The 17,905-nt window shown below is 42.4% G+C and overlaps 2 protein-coding genes across 6 annotated transcripts in view; both read left to right on the top strand.

The window, feature by feature from the left end:
- The window catches only part of LOC147033493 (butyrophilin subfamily 1 member A1-like), a 253,394-nt gene that overhangs the window by 217,608 nt on the left and 17,881 nt on the right, over positions 1-17,905 (top strand). For 3 of the 5 annotated variants that reach the window (XM_085855817.1, XM_085855809.1, XM_085855800.1), the window contains exons 2-6: positions 786-898; positions 9,026-9,113; positions 9,194-9,325; positions 15,708-15,818; positions 16,802-16,894. In XM_085855817.1, coding sequence (XP_085711943.1) covers positions 857-898; positions 9,026-9,113; positions 9,194-9,325; positions 15,708-15,818; positions 16,802-16,894 — 466 coding nt within the window. In that variant the 5' untranslated portion in view covers positions 786-856. The remainder of the gene's footprint in view (positions 1-785; positions 899-9,025; positions 9,114-9,193; positions 9,326-15,707; positions 15,819-16,801; positions 16,895-17,905) is intronic. The other 2 variants (XM_085855819.1, XM_085855789.1) reach the window with 2 other exon arrangements.
- The window catches only part of LOC147033497 (tripartite motif-containing protein 14-like), a 234,279-nt gene that overhangs the window by 45,689 nt on the left and 170,685 nt on the right, over positions 1-17,905 (top strand). The window lies entirely within an intron of this gene.

A 17,905-nucleotide genomic window follows, 5' to 3' on the forward strand; every position in this document is an offset into this window, starting at 1 on the left:
AATTTTTCCTTAATTTGCAAGGCATCAGGCGGCCTTGGTCCTCAGAAGTTCTGCAACGTTTGGTGAAAATAGGACGATTAGTTTTAGCATCATGGATGATGAAGGTTGTGGTCAGGTTTCATCGAAATTATGAGTGTAGTTGTGGAGAAGAAAGCAAATACCTATTTTGGGGGCTCAAACCTGGACCCACTTTTGGGGGCTCAAACCCTCATAGACCCTGTTTTTTTTTTTTTAATGGCATGAACAAACTTTGGTACATCACCTATGATGGAAGGTTGTGGTCAAGTTTCATCCAATTCGTGTGTGTAGTTTGGGAAAAGAAGATCCATGTGTTTACATACTTACTGATGGACACTGTTCCATGCAAATACCTCACCTTGAACTATGTTCCAGGTGAGCTAAAAGCGAGTCGTTTTCCTTTAAATAATTTTTCACAACTTTAATGGTGATATTTTAAATGCTTTCTTGTACATTTCAGTGTTTCTTCCCCTTCTCTGATTTTTTCCTTTCCTGTTCATATGTTCCCTTGCTGGTTATGCTACATTGTTGCCTCATTACCTCACTTCCAAGTCAACCTTGCTCTGACACGACTTTCCTTCTTGTGGAGAAATTTTTTTTGTACACTGGAAGCAAATTCTACAAAGTAAATTCTTTCTCTCATCTTCCTTCATGGCCAAACAATAAATCAAGTCTCACACCAAACATCTCACCTCGTTTGGTTCATTACAGTACACTCCTTTGAGAAGTGTGAGAATGGAAAGATTAAATGCTGTGTTTCACAACAGGTGATGTTCCACATTTTCTCTGCTCATCAGTGGAGCCATTGGCGGAAGAACCTGATACTTCCTGGAACGCGATGATGGACGTACCATGTCTGCCACTAATTATTGTTCTCACGGTGTGTTTCCTTTGAGTTATTCTGTCCCTTAAACATTCAAAAAGCCATACATCTTGGAATTATATATATATATATATATATATATATATATATATATATATATATATATATATTAATTAGGGCACTTAATAGAGCGCATATCTCCACCACTCAATACCTGATCCAGTGCAACATATCGAGCCCAATTACGTTTTGAACATAAAAGGGTACTCTGTAGAGTGCATTCCTCCACCATGCAATGCCTGATCCAATAGAACATGTCAGGCCCAATAATGTCTTTTTGGCCCTACATCTCAATGGTGAAGAATCACTTAAAATTTTCTAGTCGTCCGATCCGGATCTGAATCTTCACCAAAATCTAATCAGTTCATCCTTGCAACACACCCACCCTGTCCACCAAATTTTATCTGAATCCGTGAACAACTTTTGAGATATCCAGCACACAATCAAACAGACAAACAAGTTGACAAACAGACAGAAAGGAGTGAAAACATAACCTACTTCCACCTTTGGTGGAAGAGGTAAAAACAGAATGAAGTTGCATGGATACGAAGCCTTCAAACCCATTGACTGGAGAGCTTGACTCAACCCACAATGGTCAGGAAGAAAATCAATGCGTCTCCCATGTTGGTTTTCAAGTAATTCCAAGATACGATGTCTTCGAACGTCTCATATTCACAATTTAAAATTTCCAAGTTATATAAGTACAATTTATTTTGTATATGCATAAGCAGTAGGAATGCTGTTACTTCATGTGCATAAGCAGAGTGGTTTTTTTTGTATTTTTTTGAGGAGCAATTGAGGCAGCAATCAAGGCAATACACCACCCAAATTAAGCGATCGGCAATTTCTCGACTGTATGAAGGTTTTTGTGTGTAATTAGTCCGAGCTGTCAAGGCTGAATAGTGTGAGTGTATTGTGTAGTGCAATTCTTGCCGTTTGGAAGGTCACTTCCCAAAGAATAAAAAAAAAATAAAGAAACTTTTGTTGTGGATATGTGATGCATGTGTGAGTGTGATGTGTCGTGTTTGAGTGTTTTTGTTTGAGGTGCTCATGTGGAAGATGAGACAGAGTGGGCCGGTCCATGGGGACTGATCGGTGCTCTGACTGTGACCATGCTGTTTCAACGTATCCGGGCATCAGGGAAGTGTGGGGAAGATTTGGCCCCGTCTTACATTGGGGGTGCAACCACCGCGAAGAGGCATCCACAATAGTTGGATGTTCAATACCAGGTTGTTGAGGAAGGAAACATGTTTGAAAGTTCACTATTGAGGTTGGACTGATGTTTTTCCCACCTCTCCGAAGAGTGGATACACGCTTGTTACGAGCTTTGTGGAATGATCTGTGGTTATTTTTGGTCGAATTTTCCTTCCAAGAAGAGAAGACAAGTTGTTTCAAGGCAACCTCCTTAACAAATGATTCGGTGGACCATTGGTGGGAAGATGGCTTTCATATCTGAAGATGCGACGGGATTAATCATTGCATAAGAGAAAGCAGCTTTTAGAGGAACAATGCCCAGGCCTTGTTAATATAAAAGATAGCAGAAAAAGGAGACCAGTCCTGAAGTGAGATTGCAGCTTGCAGTCCCTGTCAGTCAGCTGAAGTGTACAGCCGGAATGCTGTTGACTCTGACAAGCACATTATGACCTGAACCAATTGGATCAAAGGAAGAAGAGGAAGTCGAAGCCAGAATGTTGGTCATTAGGAAGTCCAGAAGGATGGATTTGTCTTTGGTAGATATCCAGGAGCGAAAGCTCACAGATTGAATAATGCCAATTTATTGACAGAAATTATTTGATGCAGTGCCATAGATGGTGAAAAAGGTATAAAATGAAAGCAGTTGGCATGGTGACGGTTGAAATCCCCAAACATGAGGATGAGAAAGTTGGGATGGGTGGTTAAAAGTTGGTTCATGTTGGCAAAGAGAGAGATGTAAATGAAGTTGTGACTGTTGGTAGGACAGTACAATACACAGACAAACAAGAGGTGGGATCAGAGGGGAAGTCACTGTCCAAGATACTCCTGGGGTTTGGAGGTTCAAGAGCAGTATCCCATTTATCAACAGCAATTTTGATTGAGAGATCTGTCAGGTTGGAACACAGGTCTCAGATGTTGGAGGTACATCCAGTTAGAGACACTGGAAGAGGCATCTTTCACCAACAACTGGCGTTGTCCGGTCTATTTTTTGTGGAGGCCAAAAACACTTCCCCACACCCACTAAGGAATGGGGTCGGGGTCATTTAATATTACTTTTCACCGTTTCACATAGCTCCAAAGGCTTGGGTATTATAAAGCGATTTGAAAATGGATCATCATGGTCACCTGTCCAACTCACAGTCTCGTAAGATTTGCAGAAACCCCATGGAATCGCAACTCTCAAGTGACCATGAGATCCGAAACCAAGAGATCTCAAAATCACTTCGCACATGGAGAAATGTACAGTAAAGGGTGGCTACAAAGTCCCGTTAACACCCCCCAAACCACCCCCCGCCCCCCATTGAACTCCCGTTATCGCCCCCCCCCCCCAATATCATCTACCCTGGTACATTTTGGATGTATGTATATATATATATATATATATATATATATATATATATATATGTACCCTGGTATGTACCCAAACACACACACATAGACACACACACACACACACACACACACACACACACACACACACACACACACACACACACACACACACACACACACACACACACACACACACACACACACACACACACTTCATGTTAATGTTAATACTTTGGTTTTTATGACAATAAGAGTTTCGTTTATTCATTGTTTACATTTATACCTCTTGTGTGTTCATTGTATTCATTTATCACGTTCTGCAGTGGGGGTAACAGGACTTTGTAAACGCCCTGTGGATTATTGGCTATGAGGAATTCTAAAAGTGTTCCCTGAGATGGGGAATCTGATTTTATTCGTCGAATGGATGGTCGTGAATGTGCCATTGATGTTTATGGGTTACATTTTACCCCAATCTATAAATACTAGCCGAAATCCCGTCACAGACGGATTCCGTTCATTCAACCACCCTCACCAGCTCACCCACACTAGAAGGACATGGACTGGACAGGGCGTGCTTTCCCCTGCCTACTAATCCCCGCCCCTGCCACATTCGCCCCCCGCCTCCCACCCCCGCCTTCAATTTGCTTACCTCCACACAAAAATTTGCTTACCTTGCCCCCCGCCTCTTCTTCACTGCTCGCCCCCATCTCTTCATCCTCTGCCCCCGCCTCCACTCCTCGCCCCCATCTCAACGAAAAGTGTTTCTTCTGCTTCAGAGTTGACAGTTGAAACTTGACTTTTGCCAATGTGTGCGATGCACTCTTACAGGTACGAAGTTTTTTTCAGTCCAGGTCACAGCACCGAGAAAAACGTGACGCGACCGCCAGGAGGAGCACAAAATTGGTCCTTCAGTATTAATATATAGACAAGTCGAAACCCCGTCACAGACGGATTCCGTTCATTCAACCACCCTCACCAGCTCACCCACACTCGAGGGACATGGACTGGACAGGGCATGCTTGCCCCTGCCTACTCATCCCCTGCCCCTGCCCCATTCCCCCTGCCTTCAATTTGCTTACCCCCGCCCAAAATTTTAATTACCCCCGCCCCGACTCCGCCTCTTCACTCCCCGCCCCCCGTCTCTTGATTCCCCGCCCCACTTTCCCCCGGGCCCCCGCCCCCTTGTCCACCCCCTCACACTCAACCCCGCCTAATTCACCCCAGCCCCCGCCCACTCATCCCCCTCCCCATTTCCCCCCCCGTCTCCCGCTTCCAATTTGCTTACCCCCGCACAAAAATTTGCTTACCTTGCCCATGCCTCTTCACTCCTCGCCCCCATCTCAACGAAAAGTGTTTATTCTGCCTCAGAGTTGAAGTTTGACTATTGCCACTATGTGCGATGCACTCTTACAGGTACGAAGTTTCTTTCAGTCCAGGTCACAGTACCGAGAAAAACGTGACGCGACCGCTAGGAGGAGCACAAAATTGGTCCTTCACTATTAATATATAGATGGTGCCGCTCAGGAAGAAGAATAAGATGTACTACCAACTTCAACTGATTCCAGAAGAGGATTATTTGTATTTAAATATCTGGTAATTGTTTTGTTTTTACTTTTATGTACGTGCACTTAAATATAACTGTCATTAATTAAAAAGGTTTCGGCACTATTGAGCTATATATATATATATATATATATATATATATATATATATATATATATATATATATATATATATATATATATATATATATATATATATATATAATTCCAGCAATCTGTGTGTGTGTGTGTGTGTGTGTGTGTGTGTGTGTGTGTGTGTGTGTGTGTATGTCTGTCTGCGACCACCGTTTCTCGACGACCACCAGTCCGATCTGATTGAAACTTGCCAGGAATATTGCCGGGGACCCGCGGATGTTCCTTTTCAAGGTTTGATATTAATCGGACGAGCAGTTCCCAAGTTACGGCCATTTTATTGCTTTTTTCAGTGTTGGAAAGGTGTATATATCGCAACTGAAGTGTCATCCACCTTATCATGCCATTTTTCCCCAAATTAATTATAATAATAATAATAATAGCACAATAATTGGCAGGAATAAAAAGAATAACGTGATACAATGACCAATGTCTGTCAACCAATAACGACCTATATATTGTCTGTCAACCAATAATGACCAATAACGTCTGTCAACCAATGACAGGACACGGTGCTATGACGTCACGAATGACGTCACAATTAATGTTTTTGTTTTTTTTGCACGATTGACGTCACAATTCTTCTTCGTTTGATATGACATCACAATCGACGCTGGGGATCTGAGTTTGTGCCTGAGCATGACGCTGTTTTTTTTCCCAAGGTTTGAATTAATTGTTCAAATTATTAATTAATCCCAAGGTTTGAATTTTCCCAAGGAAAACAACTGTTTCCCAAGGGTTTCAAAGCTGTTTTTCCCAAGGTTTCAATTAATTGGTCAAATTATTAATTAATCTCAAGGTTTGAATTTTCCCAAGGGAAACAGCTCTTTCCCAAGGGTTTGAAAGCAGTTTTTTTCCCAAGGTTTGAATTAATTGTTGTGCTTGGTAGACATTTGTGAATACATTTACAGAGAGAGGGGCGAGAGAGGAGGGAGGAGAGAGGAGGGGGTGAGAGAGAGGAGGGGGGAGAGAGGAGGGGGGAGAGAGGAGGGGGTAGAGAGAGTGGCGAGAGAGAGGGGGTGAGAGAGGGGGCGAGAGAGAGGGGGTGAGAGAGAGGGGCGAGAGAGGAGGGGGAAGAGAGTGGGGAGAGGGGGGAGAGAGGGGGAGAGAGGGGGCGGGAGAGAGAGGGGAGAGGGGGCGAGAGAGGGGTGAGAGAGAGGGGGCGTCACAATTGAAGAGAGGAGGAGAGAGGAGGTGGCGAGAGAGGGAGACGGGAGAGAGTGTGAGAGGGGGGGTGAGAGTGGGGGTGATAGAGAGGAGCGAGAGAGAGGGGCGAGAGAGAGGGGCGAGAGAGGAGGCGGGAGAGAGGAGGGGCGAGACTAGGGGTGAGAGAGGGGGGGAGAGAGAGGGGTCGTCACAATTCTTCTTCTTCGTTTGATATGACGTCACAATTGACGCTGGGGACCTCAGTATGTTTCCAGGTGTTTCCCAAGTTATGGCCATTTATGATACGGTTGGTCCGATCTAATTGAAACAATGCCCCAATCCAGTCGTCGTTTACGAGAGCGAAGGAACAAAGCTGCACATACTGGCAGGCACCTACTGTCACGCACCTACGGGCTCGCACTAGTATATATAAAGTTGTTAAGCCACGCCATGAAGTTGTGGGAAAGAGTAGTGGAAGCTCGGTTGAGACGAGAGGTCATGATTTGTGAGCAGCAATAGGGGTTTATGCCAGGAAAGAGCACCACTGATGCGATGATTGCTTTGAGAATGTTGATGGAGAAGTATAGGGAAGGCCAGAAGGAGTTACATTGTGTGTTTGTAGATTTAGAGAAAGCTTATGATAGGGTGCCAAGAGAGGAGTTGTGGTATTGCATGAGGAAGTCGGGAGTGGTGGAGAAGTATGTGAGGATGGTGCAGGATATGTATGAGGACAGTGTGACAGCGGTGAGGTGTGCGGTAGGAATGACCGACCGGTTTAAGGTAAAAGTGGGATTGCATCAAGGATCGAATCTGAGCACTTTCCTGTTTGCAATGGTGATGGACAGGTTGACGGACAAGATCAGACTGGAGTCTCCATGGACTATGATGTTCGCGGATGACATCATCATCTGTCGGGAGAGTAGGGAGCAGGCTGAGGCGAGCCTCGAGAGGTGGAGGTACGCACTGGAAAGAAGGGGAATGATAGTCAGTAGGAGTAAGACGGAGTACATGTGCGTAAATGAGAGGGAGGGTGGTGGTATGGTGCGGTTGCAAGGAGTTGAGGTGGGGAAGGTGGATGGGTTTAAATACTTGGGATCAACTGTCCAAAGTAACGGAGAGTGTGGTGGAGAAGTGAAAGAGAGAGTACAGGCAGGATGGAGTGGGTGGAGAAGAGTTGCAGGAGTGATTTGTGACAGAAGGGTTGCTGCAAGAGTGAAGGGGAAAGTATATAAGATGGTAGTGAGACCAGCGATGTTGTATGGTTTGGAGGCGGTGGCACTGACAAAAAGACAGGAAGCGGAGCTGGAGGTGGCAGAGTTAAAGATGCTGCGATTCTCGTTGGGAGTGACGAGGATGGACAGGAGAAGGAATGAGTATATTAGAGGGACAGCGCAGGTAGGACGGTTTGGAGACAAAGTGAGAGAGGTGAGATTGAGATGGTTTGGACATGTGCACAGGAGGGAAGCGGAGTATATCGGGACAAGGATGTTGAGGATGGAGCCGCCAGGCAGGAGGAGATGAGGAAGGCCAAAGAAGAGGTTCATGGATGCGGTGAGGGCGGACATGCGGGTGGTAGGATTGTCAATGGAAGATGTGGAGGATAGAGCGAAATGGAGACGTATGATCCGCTGTGGCGACCCCTAACGGGAACAGCCGAAAAAAGAAGATATATATATATATATATATATATATATATATATATATATATACAGTCTATATATATACAGTCTATATATATACAGTCTATATATATACAGTCTATATATATATATATATATACAGTCTATATATATATATATATATATATATATATATACTAGTAAAGGTGCCCTTCTTCGATGGGCGTCACTGGCAACATATGGTAAAATACAGATAGCATGAATGTATTTTAAACAAACAATTTATTAAAATATCAATCAAATATCATTTTTATTCCTCGATAATATGAATTGTTCTGTACCGCTATAGTTGTTCTCCTGGGATCTGCCCATCCATCCACAATCTATGGTCGAATGAAGTGCAGTAGGAATAATAAAAAGTCGGATGAGCATGAACTGTTTAACTACCATAATCATCAAAACGAATTTTGAGGGGCCTCTTCAGGAAGACAATAATATCATTACTATATATGTCAAAGCTTGTTTCATTTCATGCAGTCACAAAAATCTGATGGTGGAACAAAAATAGGGGCATGCCGAGATATATATATATATATATATATATATATATATATATATATATATATATATATATATATATATTTATTTATATATATATATATATATATTTATATATCTTGTCTTTTTCAAAATCTCTTTTTTAATCGCCCCCCCCCCCCACCTAAAACAATACGTGGCACTCACTGATGAAGTTCTGAAAGTTTGACGAAGATCCGTTCACCATCTCTTCGAAAAATGGTGATGCAGACACCCAGATAAACGGCTCATAGTATAGATTGAGTCTGGTGCTGGCTTCGTGGTTTGAGTGGCTGGCTTGGGGTCTTAGGGTCCTGAATTTGAGCTCCGTTAACCGCTGAATTAACACCAGGTGGGATTTACTCAGACTGTCATCTTCCTGAGGTCAGTGTCCCGGTAAAAGGGACACTGCATCAGTGGCACAGCCATGCCCCAAAAAATGAAAACTACCTGGCAGCCAAGCTGCCATATGCAAGAAGAAGAAGATAGTATAGATGTATCATAATTGATTTGACAAACAGTCAAAACAAATCAACCCTATCATGTTTGTTTTGCATTTACAGAGTTCATGTTTTGGAAGTGAACGTTCTCCATGTCCACCAAATCAGTTCCTTCATCCTGATGGCATTTGCTGCGCATTTTGTGGCATTGGTGAGTCTGAATGTCAATTCCATTGTGAATACTTGATAATCACCTTTTGCAATAATTCGAATTAATTTTGTACTTTTCAGGAACAATCATGTTCAAGCCCTGTCTCAGTCCTGGAAAAGGTCCTTTGTGCTTTGCTTGTGATGAGGGGATATCATACATGGACAAACCAAACAACATGACAATCTGCAAACCATGCCTCAAGTGTGACCAAGGTAAATTATTCTCTGAATTCCCCTTCACATCGAGGGAAATATCCTTTTCAGCATTAGTGCTGCTCCAGAGCACAACCACACTGTTATTTTTTTTGTTTGTTTTTAATGTAAAGAGACTTAAGACGGAGTAGTTTTCGACAGTGTACTTTCGCCTATATCTGCTCTGCATAAACACCATAGCAGCATGACAACATGAAGAGCTGCTCAATTTGATGCAGTGATAAGGTCAGAGTTCATTCTTCAGCTTTTTGTGGATTAATTCTTCAGCTACGTGTCAGAAGCTTGACCACACAAGTTTCACCACAGTGTCAGAAGCTTGACGTCACAAGCTTCACCACATTATCAGAAGCTTCATCACAGAAGCTTCACGACAGTGTCAGAATCTTCACCACACAAGCTTCACTACACAAGCTTGACATCAACTGCTCCTGAAACCTTTCTTTCTTCACCCGAACACACTTTTTCTTTTCTCTCACAAGCCTTCTCCATCCGCTTCTGACCTCTTCATCTTCACATCCCTTTTCTCCCCATCTCTCAGCCTTCTGCATCCTTTTTTCCTTTCCTCTCATGAGCGCTTTTCGTCCCGGCTCATGCAAACCTGTCCCTCATTGGTCTGCAGCCGATGGGAGTGGGTCCATGAAGTGGCTTGTGGGAAATGCCACGTCATTCTGAGGAAATGTTCAATACAGCTCCTGCCCCTCCGTTCCCGCATCCAAGGCCACGATGAGAACCCTCAGCTCATCCCTACATGCACAAAACGTCCCCTACACTGTATGTACTGTTTTACATGCAAGAAACACCGTCCCGTAGGCCACGAACCAAGCATCACATGCCATGAACATGCATTTAAGAATGGAGTAAAAATGGAGAGGGTTTCCGCCGGACCAAGAGATGACCAAACATTCACGTGGTTGAATGCAAGACTGATGTGGTGAAGGAGGGATTGTCAAAAGGATATTTGGTGAAGGGGAGGTTATTGGTGGTTTGAGAAAGGCAGAGGGGAGGGAATGGACTGATGGGGAAAAGGAGGAATGATTGAAAGTAACAGAGGGATTGAACAGAATGATGGTGTGAAGAAGGAGACATTGAACGTAACAGTGGGTGGGGGAGTGAAGACATTACACTGGGGAAATGCAACCGAACCAACGCATCTGTATGCTCCATGTATGCTCTCCCCTGGGGTATGTTTCCATAACAATATATATATATATATATTTTCCCCCATATAGATTAAGTATAGTTGTCAGGCAAGCCCAGTTGTCTGGTCCAAATCCTGAAAAACCACTGTTGAAGCGGTCACTCTGATCCACTGGTTCGGATGCTCAAAGGAGCATCACAGGCCTGTTAGTACAGGTATTTTAGCAGAAATATTTGGTCAACCTCCCACAAATTGCAACAAAGGCAAACTCAACAGATTTTGATTTCTGGATATGTCCTCAGTGACAGAAAAAAAGTCCTAAGGGATCCTCCAGGGGGAAAGTCCTGAAATCATGGAAATCCAATATGGCGGCCACCCGGTTTCAGGGAAAATGAGAAAATTGTAAAGATTGATATTTTAAAATGTAAATATATGTTTTTCTGCATTCTAATTGATTCTAGTTATGGTCAGTATTTTGATATCCAAGAATAATTATCAAAAAGTGAAATGTATTGAGGGTAAAATAAAAAATTATAGCTTTTTTGTCCAAAAATGTCAATTTTTTGTCCCGAAAAAAATATATTTACGTGATACTGATTTTGGCTCCTGGACAAAAAAAATAAAGAAAAGTTGAAGACACAAGATGAAATCAAGTCTATGGCAATACAATATAATTATGTAAATCATTGAAACATGAAAAAATTCACAATCCCACTCGGGGCAATCACATTTGCCTGACGAAGGTTTCGAAATGAAAATGAAAATTCGCATTAAACTCAGAAACTACATCCATTACAAACTTACAATACATGTTGAGAAAAATCAAGCGGATTAAAGTTAGAACTCGACAATGTCGTCATCATCCTCATCATTGATTTTATTCATCGAATGGATGCTCGTGAATGTGCCGTTGATGTTTATGGGTTACGTTTGACCCCGATCTATAAATATGGTGCCACTCAGGAAGAATAAGAAAAAGTACTACAACTTCAACTGATTCCAGAAGAGGTTGATTTGTATTTAAATATCTGGTAATTGTTTTGTTTTTACTTTTATGTACGTGCACTTAAATATAACTGTCATTATTCCAAAAGGTTTCGGCACTACAGGCATTTCAGCAGAAATTTTAGCAGAATGGGGGGTGGGGGGGGCATCGACTTGGCTAAAAAAACACAAAACATCAACCACACAACACCCCAGGATGAGACTCCCACCAACAGCACTCTGTACACATGCACACAATCACCCATCAATGCTCAAGCTAAATGTGTTAAAGAAAGTTGGTAAAAAGCAGATAGTTATCTTTTCTGTGAAATATTTTCGCATTTTGAAAAGTACAATGAAGGTGAAAGAAGTAGGAGGAGGTGAGAAGAATGACAGTGAAAAGGATGAATGTCGCAAAAGGTCGAGGAACGAAACAGGTCGGGAGTCTGGGACAGAGTTCAATGAGGTGCTGAACACGTGTCCAACTCACAATATATTATATACGAGCAAATACCACCCATCGCTTCGATGACGGGAATATGAAAGGGAAGGGGAGAAAATGAGGAGGAAAGAGAAAGAAAGGAGTGGGGGAGAGAGGGTCGCGAGAGTGAGGAGGTGGAGGTGAAAGGAGAGAGGAGGGAGGGGAAGTGAGGAGGGGTGGGGGAAGGGAAGATAGTGTGAGGTGGGAGGAAGGGAAAGCAGACGTGTAGTGGAGAATTAATTACGATTCATACTGTTTCAGCAAAATTATTGTGCATAGGATAACAGTGAAGATGGAGAGAATATAGTCTGAAATCCATTTTCTATCGGTCATACTATGAACACGTCCCAGAGCCATCTGAAAACACTGCCTGAACGCATCCAGAGCCATCTGAATAAAAACACTGCTCAGGCACATCTCAAAACAAACTCCTATCTGGACGTGTCTGGAGACGAACTCCCGTTTGGAAACAAAACCAGCCGGATGCATCCGGAGCCAAACCTTCCGGGTTCAAACACTGCTCGGACACATCCGAAGACAAACTCCGATCCAGACATAACTACTGCCCAGACGCTTCCAGAGCCAAGCTATTCAGAGAAAAACACTGCCCAGATGCATCTGGAGACAAACACCGTTCGGACATGTACAGAGACAAACACTGTCCAGACGTGTCCAGAGTCAAACACTGCCTGGATGTGTCCAGAGACAAACACCGTCTGGACGTGTCAAGAGTCAAACACCGCCCGGACGTGTCTCGAGTCAAACACTGCTGGGACGTGTTCAGAGACAAACACCGCCCTGACGCATCCAGAAACAAACACTGCCCGGACGCATCCAGAGAAAAGCACTGCCCAGATGCGTCCAGAGACAAACACCACCTGGATTGTCCAGAGACAAACACAAATACCGCCTCGACACATCTAGAGACAAACTCCCATCCAGACATAAATACTGCTTTGACACGTTCGGAGACAAACACCATCCAGATACATCCAGGGTCGAGCTGTCCAATGACGAACTCCTGTCAAGATACATCCGAAGATAAACTCCCGCATGGACATAAACACCACCCAGACACATCCGGATCCAAGCTGTCCAGAGTCAAACTCCCGCTGGACACGTCCGGAGATAAACTCCCATCCGGACATAAATACTGCTCCGACACGTTCAGAGAAAAACACCATCCAGATGCATCCAGAGACGAGCTGTCCAGAGACAAACTCCCATCGGACATGTCGGGGGATAAAGTCCCGTTCGGACATAAACATCACTCTGACATGTCTGGAGACAAACACCGCCCAGACGCGTCTGGAGGCAAACACCGCCCGGAAATGTCTAGAGACAAACACCGCTTGGACACGTCAAGAGACAAACACCACCCGGACGTGTCCAGAGCCAACCTGTCTGGAGACAAACACCACTCGTACATGTCCGTTGGCAAACTCCTGTCTGGACATAAACACCTTCAGGACACATCTGGAGGCAAACTGCCACCCAGACACGTCTGGAGAGAAACAGAGTCCAAACATAACAACCATCCGGATATGTCCAGAGACAGACACAGAGGCAGAAATATGGAGGGGGAGGAGAGAGTGAGAGAGGTGTTCGAGGAGGGTGCTGCATTGTATTGGGAGAGGGTAGAGCAAGGATGGAACAAAAATAGAGAGGGGTGGGGGTAGGGGCCTTTGCAGAGATAATATGTTATGCTTTATGAACAACACACACACACACACACACACACACACACACACACACACACACACACACACACACACACACACACACACACACACACACACACACACACACACACACACACACACACACACACAATAGTGCTTGCCCAATATCGGCAATTTTTTGGGAATCGACAGGTTGGAGTCAGTGTGATTACTGACGACAGTCCATCCTATATACAACCCAAAAACCTTGAGTAGCATTCACTGAAAAACAACGTTGCATTCATATAGACTTTTCAGGCAGATGTTCACAAACATTTATCTTTATAAACAGCTCCATGTGAAGGGTGGAAAAAAAATTGGCTCGTTAATTTAGAAAACACGTTAATACAGCTAATGGCTCAGAAATCGAGTGTTATTTCACAACTCACTCAGGATGGCAGAGCATGAACCACTCGCTCAGGATGATGAAGCCTGCACCACTCGCTCTGAATGATGTGGTGTGGAAAAAGTGTCTGCAGTGAGTGAATGATTCACTCAGAATGAGATAGTGCAGAACCGCTGTCGACTATCGGGCACTCAGCATGTAGCTTATGCACTCAAGCAAGCACTCCAATTAAATGGTTGATAATGAATGGCTGGCTAGGCTGTGGCTGCACACCATATCGGATCCCTTTAACTTTACAGTTGGTCTTCACGTGCCTGCAACAGTTAAAGAAATAAATAGAATTAGTTCAAATAATGACTTTTTCCAACAAAAGAGCCAATTTTGAATGGAAAACAAACCTGGAAACATCGCAAAGTTTAATCGCCTGTGAAATAAACATTTTTGATAATCCGTCATGTTGCCTGCTCATTTGTGCATGCGAAATGTGGTACATCGGAGCGTGGTCCACGCAAGCATTATAACTTTATTTTACAATGTCTGTTTTTTACCAGATTTGCTTTGATTCCCAGAAGAGCACCTCATGAAACCTGCGAAAATATAGGCACAGATCTAGCAGATGCTCTGGATAAGCAGTCCCTTTGGTGGGCAGGAGAGCACGAGGTCAAACAGTGAATGCATTAATCATAAAGGTCAATGAAGGTGGTTAATTTGGGCACATTCTTAAATCTTTTATTCACTCAATATAATTATCCAAACAGAAGAAAACGATCAATTTAATGCTTTGGAAATTTCACATTTTCTTGTGTATATATGGACAAGGAGGGAACAGAGCATTGCTTGTTTAAAGTATATAGGTACATCGGCTTAGTTTTAAGACCAGTTATTTATTCAAATTATCAGATGTCAGTCCAGATTTCAACACTTCTTTAGTAAAGACGATACACAATCCTAAAAAACAAAATAATATTCGATGATGTACTTTAATTCGTCCGTGAGAGGAGATCATGGAAAATCATATCATATAATGCATGAAATCACTCCAACCTCCTAATTTGAAAACGATCGGACTTCCAAAAGTGATTTATACAGCAATTCATAGCTACAGTATGATGAACAGGCCTTCGATAATATTTGTGAGGAAGGTGAAAAAAAAACTTTATCGTTGAGAAATTGTTGCAGCCTTTTCGAAGTCAAGGGGTAATTGAGCATGGCAAAAAACATGGTGGTTTCATACCCCAGCGAAGTTACTGAGGATATGCTTTAAGAGCCCATCGAGAGCGGTGACCAAAGATGCGCCAGATTAAGGATATAATTAAATAAGTCCGTTAATTATCCTCTAAAGGGGTGTTTTAATGAAGCCAAACACTCAATTTTCAGTCATGAACTACCTTTGAGTTTTCTTAGTTTCCATGCAAAGCTTCAGGCTGCTAGTTTTCATGGTTTTGCAGTCATGGAGGACACACACACATACACACGAACACACACACACACTGCCATTTATTCATGTACATCAATGTTAAGAATGTTTACTGCAATGAGCTTGTAATAACTATTGCAGCATTTCATTTAGAAAATGGTTAAACTTCCTTTTCAAGTTTATCCCAATGTGAAATTAACTGGCCCCTGAAAGCTTCCATGGCTGAAACAAGTTGTTTTTTGTCTGTATTTTGTAATTTACTCGTCGTTTCATGTTTTTTAATTCTCTCCCACAGAGAGTGAGGTTGAAGAGAGTAAGTGTACCTTCGAAAATAACCGACAATGTGTTTGCCGGGAGGGCTTCCAAAAGAAAGCGAACAAGTGTGAGTTGGAGGAGACAACAAGAGGTAAGCAAACGATTTTCCCCTCTGGCTTGAGAATATATTTTGGAAGGAAAGAGGAAGAGAAGGTGAAAACCAAACAAAACAAACAAAAAATTAAAAAACCAATGTCACCCGCAGGGTGACCCGTATCTTGCCAAAAGGTGACCACGTATGACTTCTTTAAGGTCACACTGAGGTGAACAGAGCTACTATCCACCAGGAGCGACTCCTTGAGGAATATCTGCCTACGAGAGATTCCGATGAGAATCGTTCTACAGTCACCATGAAAAATATGCTTTTGCCTCATAACGTCACCAAATGACGTCATAATGTCTCAAGTTTGACATATCTAGAAAGCACTCATCTGGATGTTCAATTTGAGGTACTACACGATATGGTTCCCAAAACTTGAAAATTTGACCTTGGGGTCAAAAATGTTTGACCTCAGGCGCTAATCATGAAGGTCAAGGCCAATCGCCACCAAAAATTAATTAGCTGAGCACCAGACCATGACCTATATTCCCATGAAGTTTGAAGACGATCCGATCAAAATTACTCAAAAAATAAGGGTTTCGTCGACTTCCCTGATTTGCGACAGTGACCTTGACCTTTGACCTTGACCTTCAAAATTTTATGCGCTAAAAGGGACCTCTATAGGCCTCTGATATGGGAAGTTACAAAAATTTCCAATGATAACTGTGCTCTGCAGAATTTTTTATACGTGATTACAGACAAACAAACAAACAAACAAACAAAAAAAAACATACAAGCTGACTAACATATCTTGCAAAAACTTCGTTTTGGCAAGATAATGAACTTCAATGTTGTGTTTTTGAGACAAAAGTTCTGCAGGTTCGAATAGTAATGGAAATATAAATTGGGCAAACGAGAAAAATGACATGAAACGATTTATGGTGATCCAATCTTCTACATTTATTAACTTTGGAATTACTTATCCCTGATCTCACTAACTAACCTATTTTTGTTTATCTTCATCCCTGCAAAAGGTGAACCTGTTTCTGCAGACATCGACTTGTATCCATTGCTGTTTTGGATCCTTTTGATTGGAGTCCTGTGCGTGATATTATTTTTACTTTGGGGTAAGTCTCAAAACGTCTCTTGAACCATTACATCTTTATTGCTTTATTATTCCATAATCATGTGAAGGTTACAATCCTCCATCAAGTATACATTATACAGTACATCAATAAATGACAAAAGTAAAATTGTGTTAAGGCAGGTCATTTGAAAAACAATCCTCTTTCTTCTCTTTTCATGTTTATTCATTCCTCTACTTATCCATTCCAACTGTGAAACAAAAATAGTCATTGCTAATTCCAGCAAAGGAGGAGTGGATGGTTTCATGCAGCAGTTTTGGATGGCTTATTTTCCCCAGAATTAGCACATTGTATTTTTAGTTGTAATACCCCATCCCACTCACAGTGGTGCTATTCGGTAAATGGAGAAAATTGGAGCCACCCCCAAACCTGAACCTCAGGGACTATAAATTTATTTTACCACTTAAAACCTTCCTGTGCACACCCCCTGTGCAACAGTGGTTTTCAACTGGCTCGGTCCAGCGTTTCAGGAGTGCACGCAAGTCAAACAAACAAACAAACAAATGAGTGGTCATTGACCAGTATTTGTGAAACCAGTTGCTGTGACGTTTTCCGTTGAAACTCAAAAAACATTTAGCTTCTAGCTTTTGAGTGAACTAATTAAGTGACCCAATATGCAAATTTTGTTCAAACTTTAAGGCAACTGAATGAAAAATGTTGGTTATATATGGCCATGGAATTTGATATTTTGACTTCAAAAAACAATAGGCTCAGTGACCCAATATGGAAACCGTTTTCAAATTTCAAGTCAATTGGATGAAAATTGATGAGACTTCGACCTTTGTGAACTTTTGACTTTCAAAACAATAGGTTTCATGCTTTTGATTGTTGAATCATTGAATGATGAATCAATCAATCAATCAATCACCAATATGCAGATTTTCAAATTTCAAGCCAATCGGATGAAAATGAATGATTTTATGTGGCCTTGACCTTTTGACCTAAATCAATAGGCTTTGGTGACCCAGTATGCAAATTCTGTTCAAATTTTAA

The sequence above is a fragment of the Eptatretus burgeri genome, chromosome 2 (assembly GCF_056783735.1).
Source record: "Eptatretus burgeri isolate ZD-2024b chromosome 2, Ebu_testis_v1, whole genome shotgun sequence".
NCBI classification, from domain to species: Eukaryota; Metazoa; Chordata; class Myxini; order Myxiniformes; family Myxinidae; genus Eptatretus; species Eptatretus burgeri.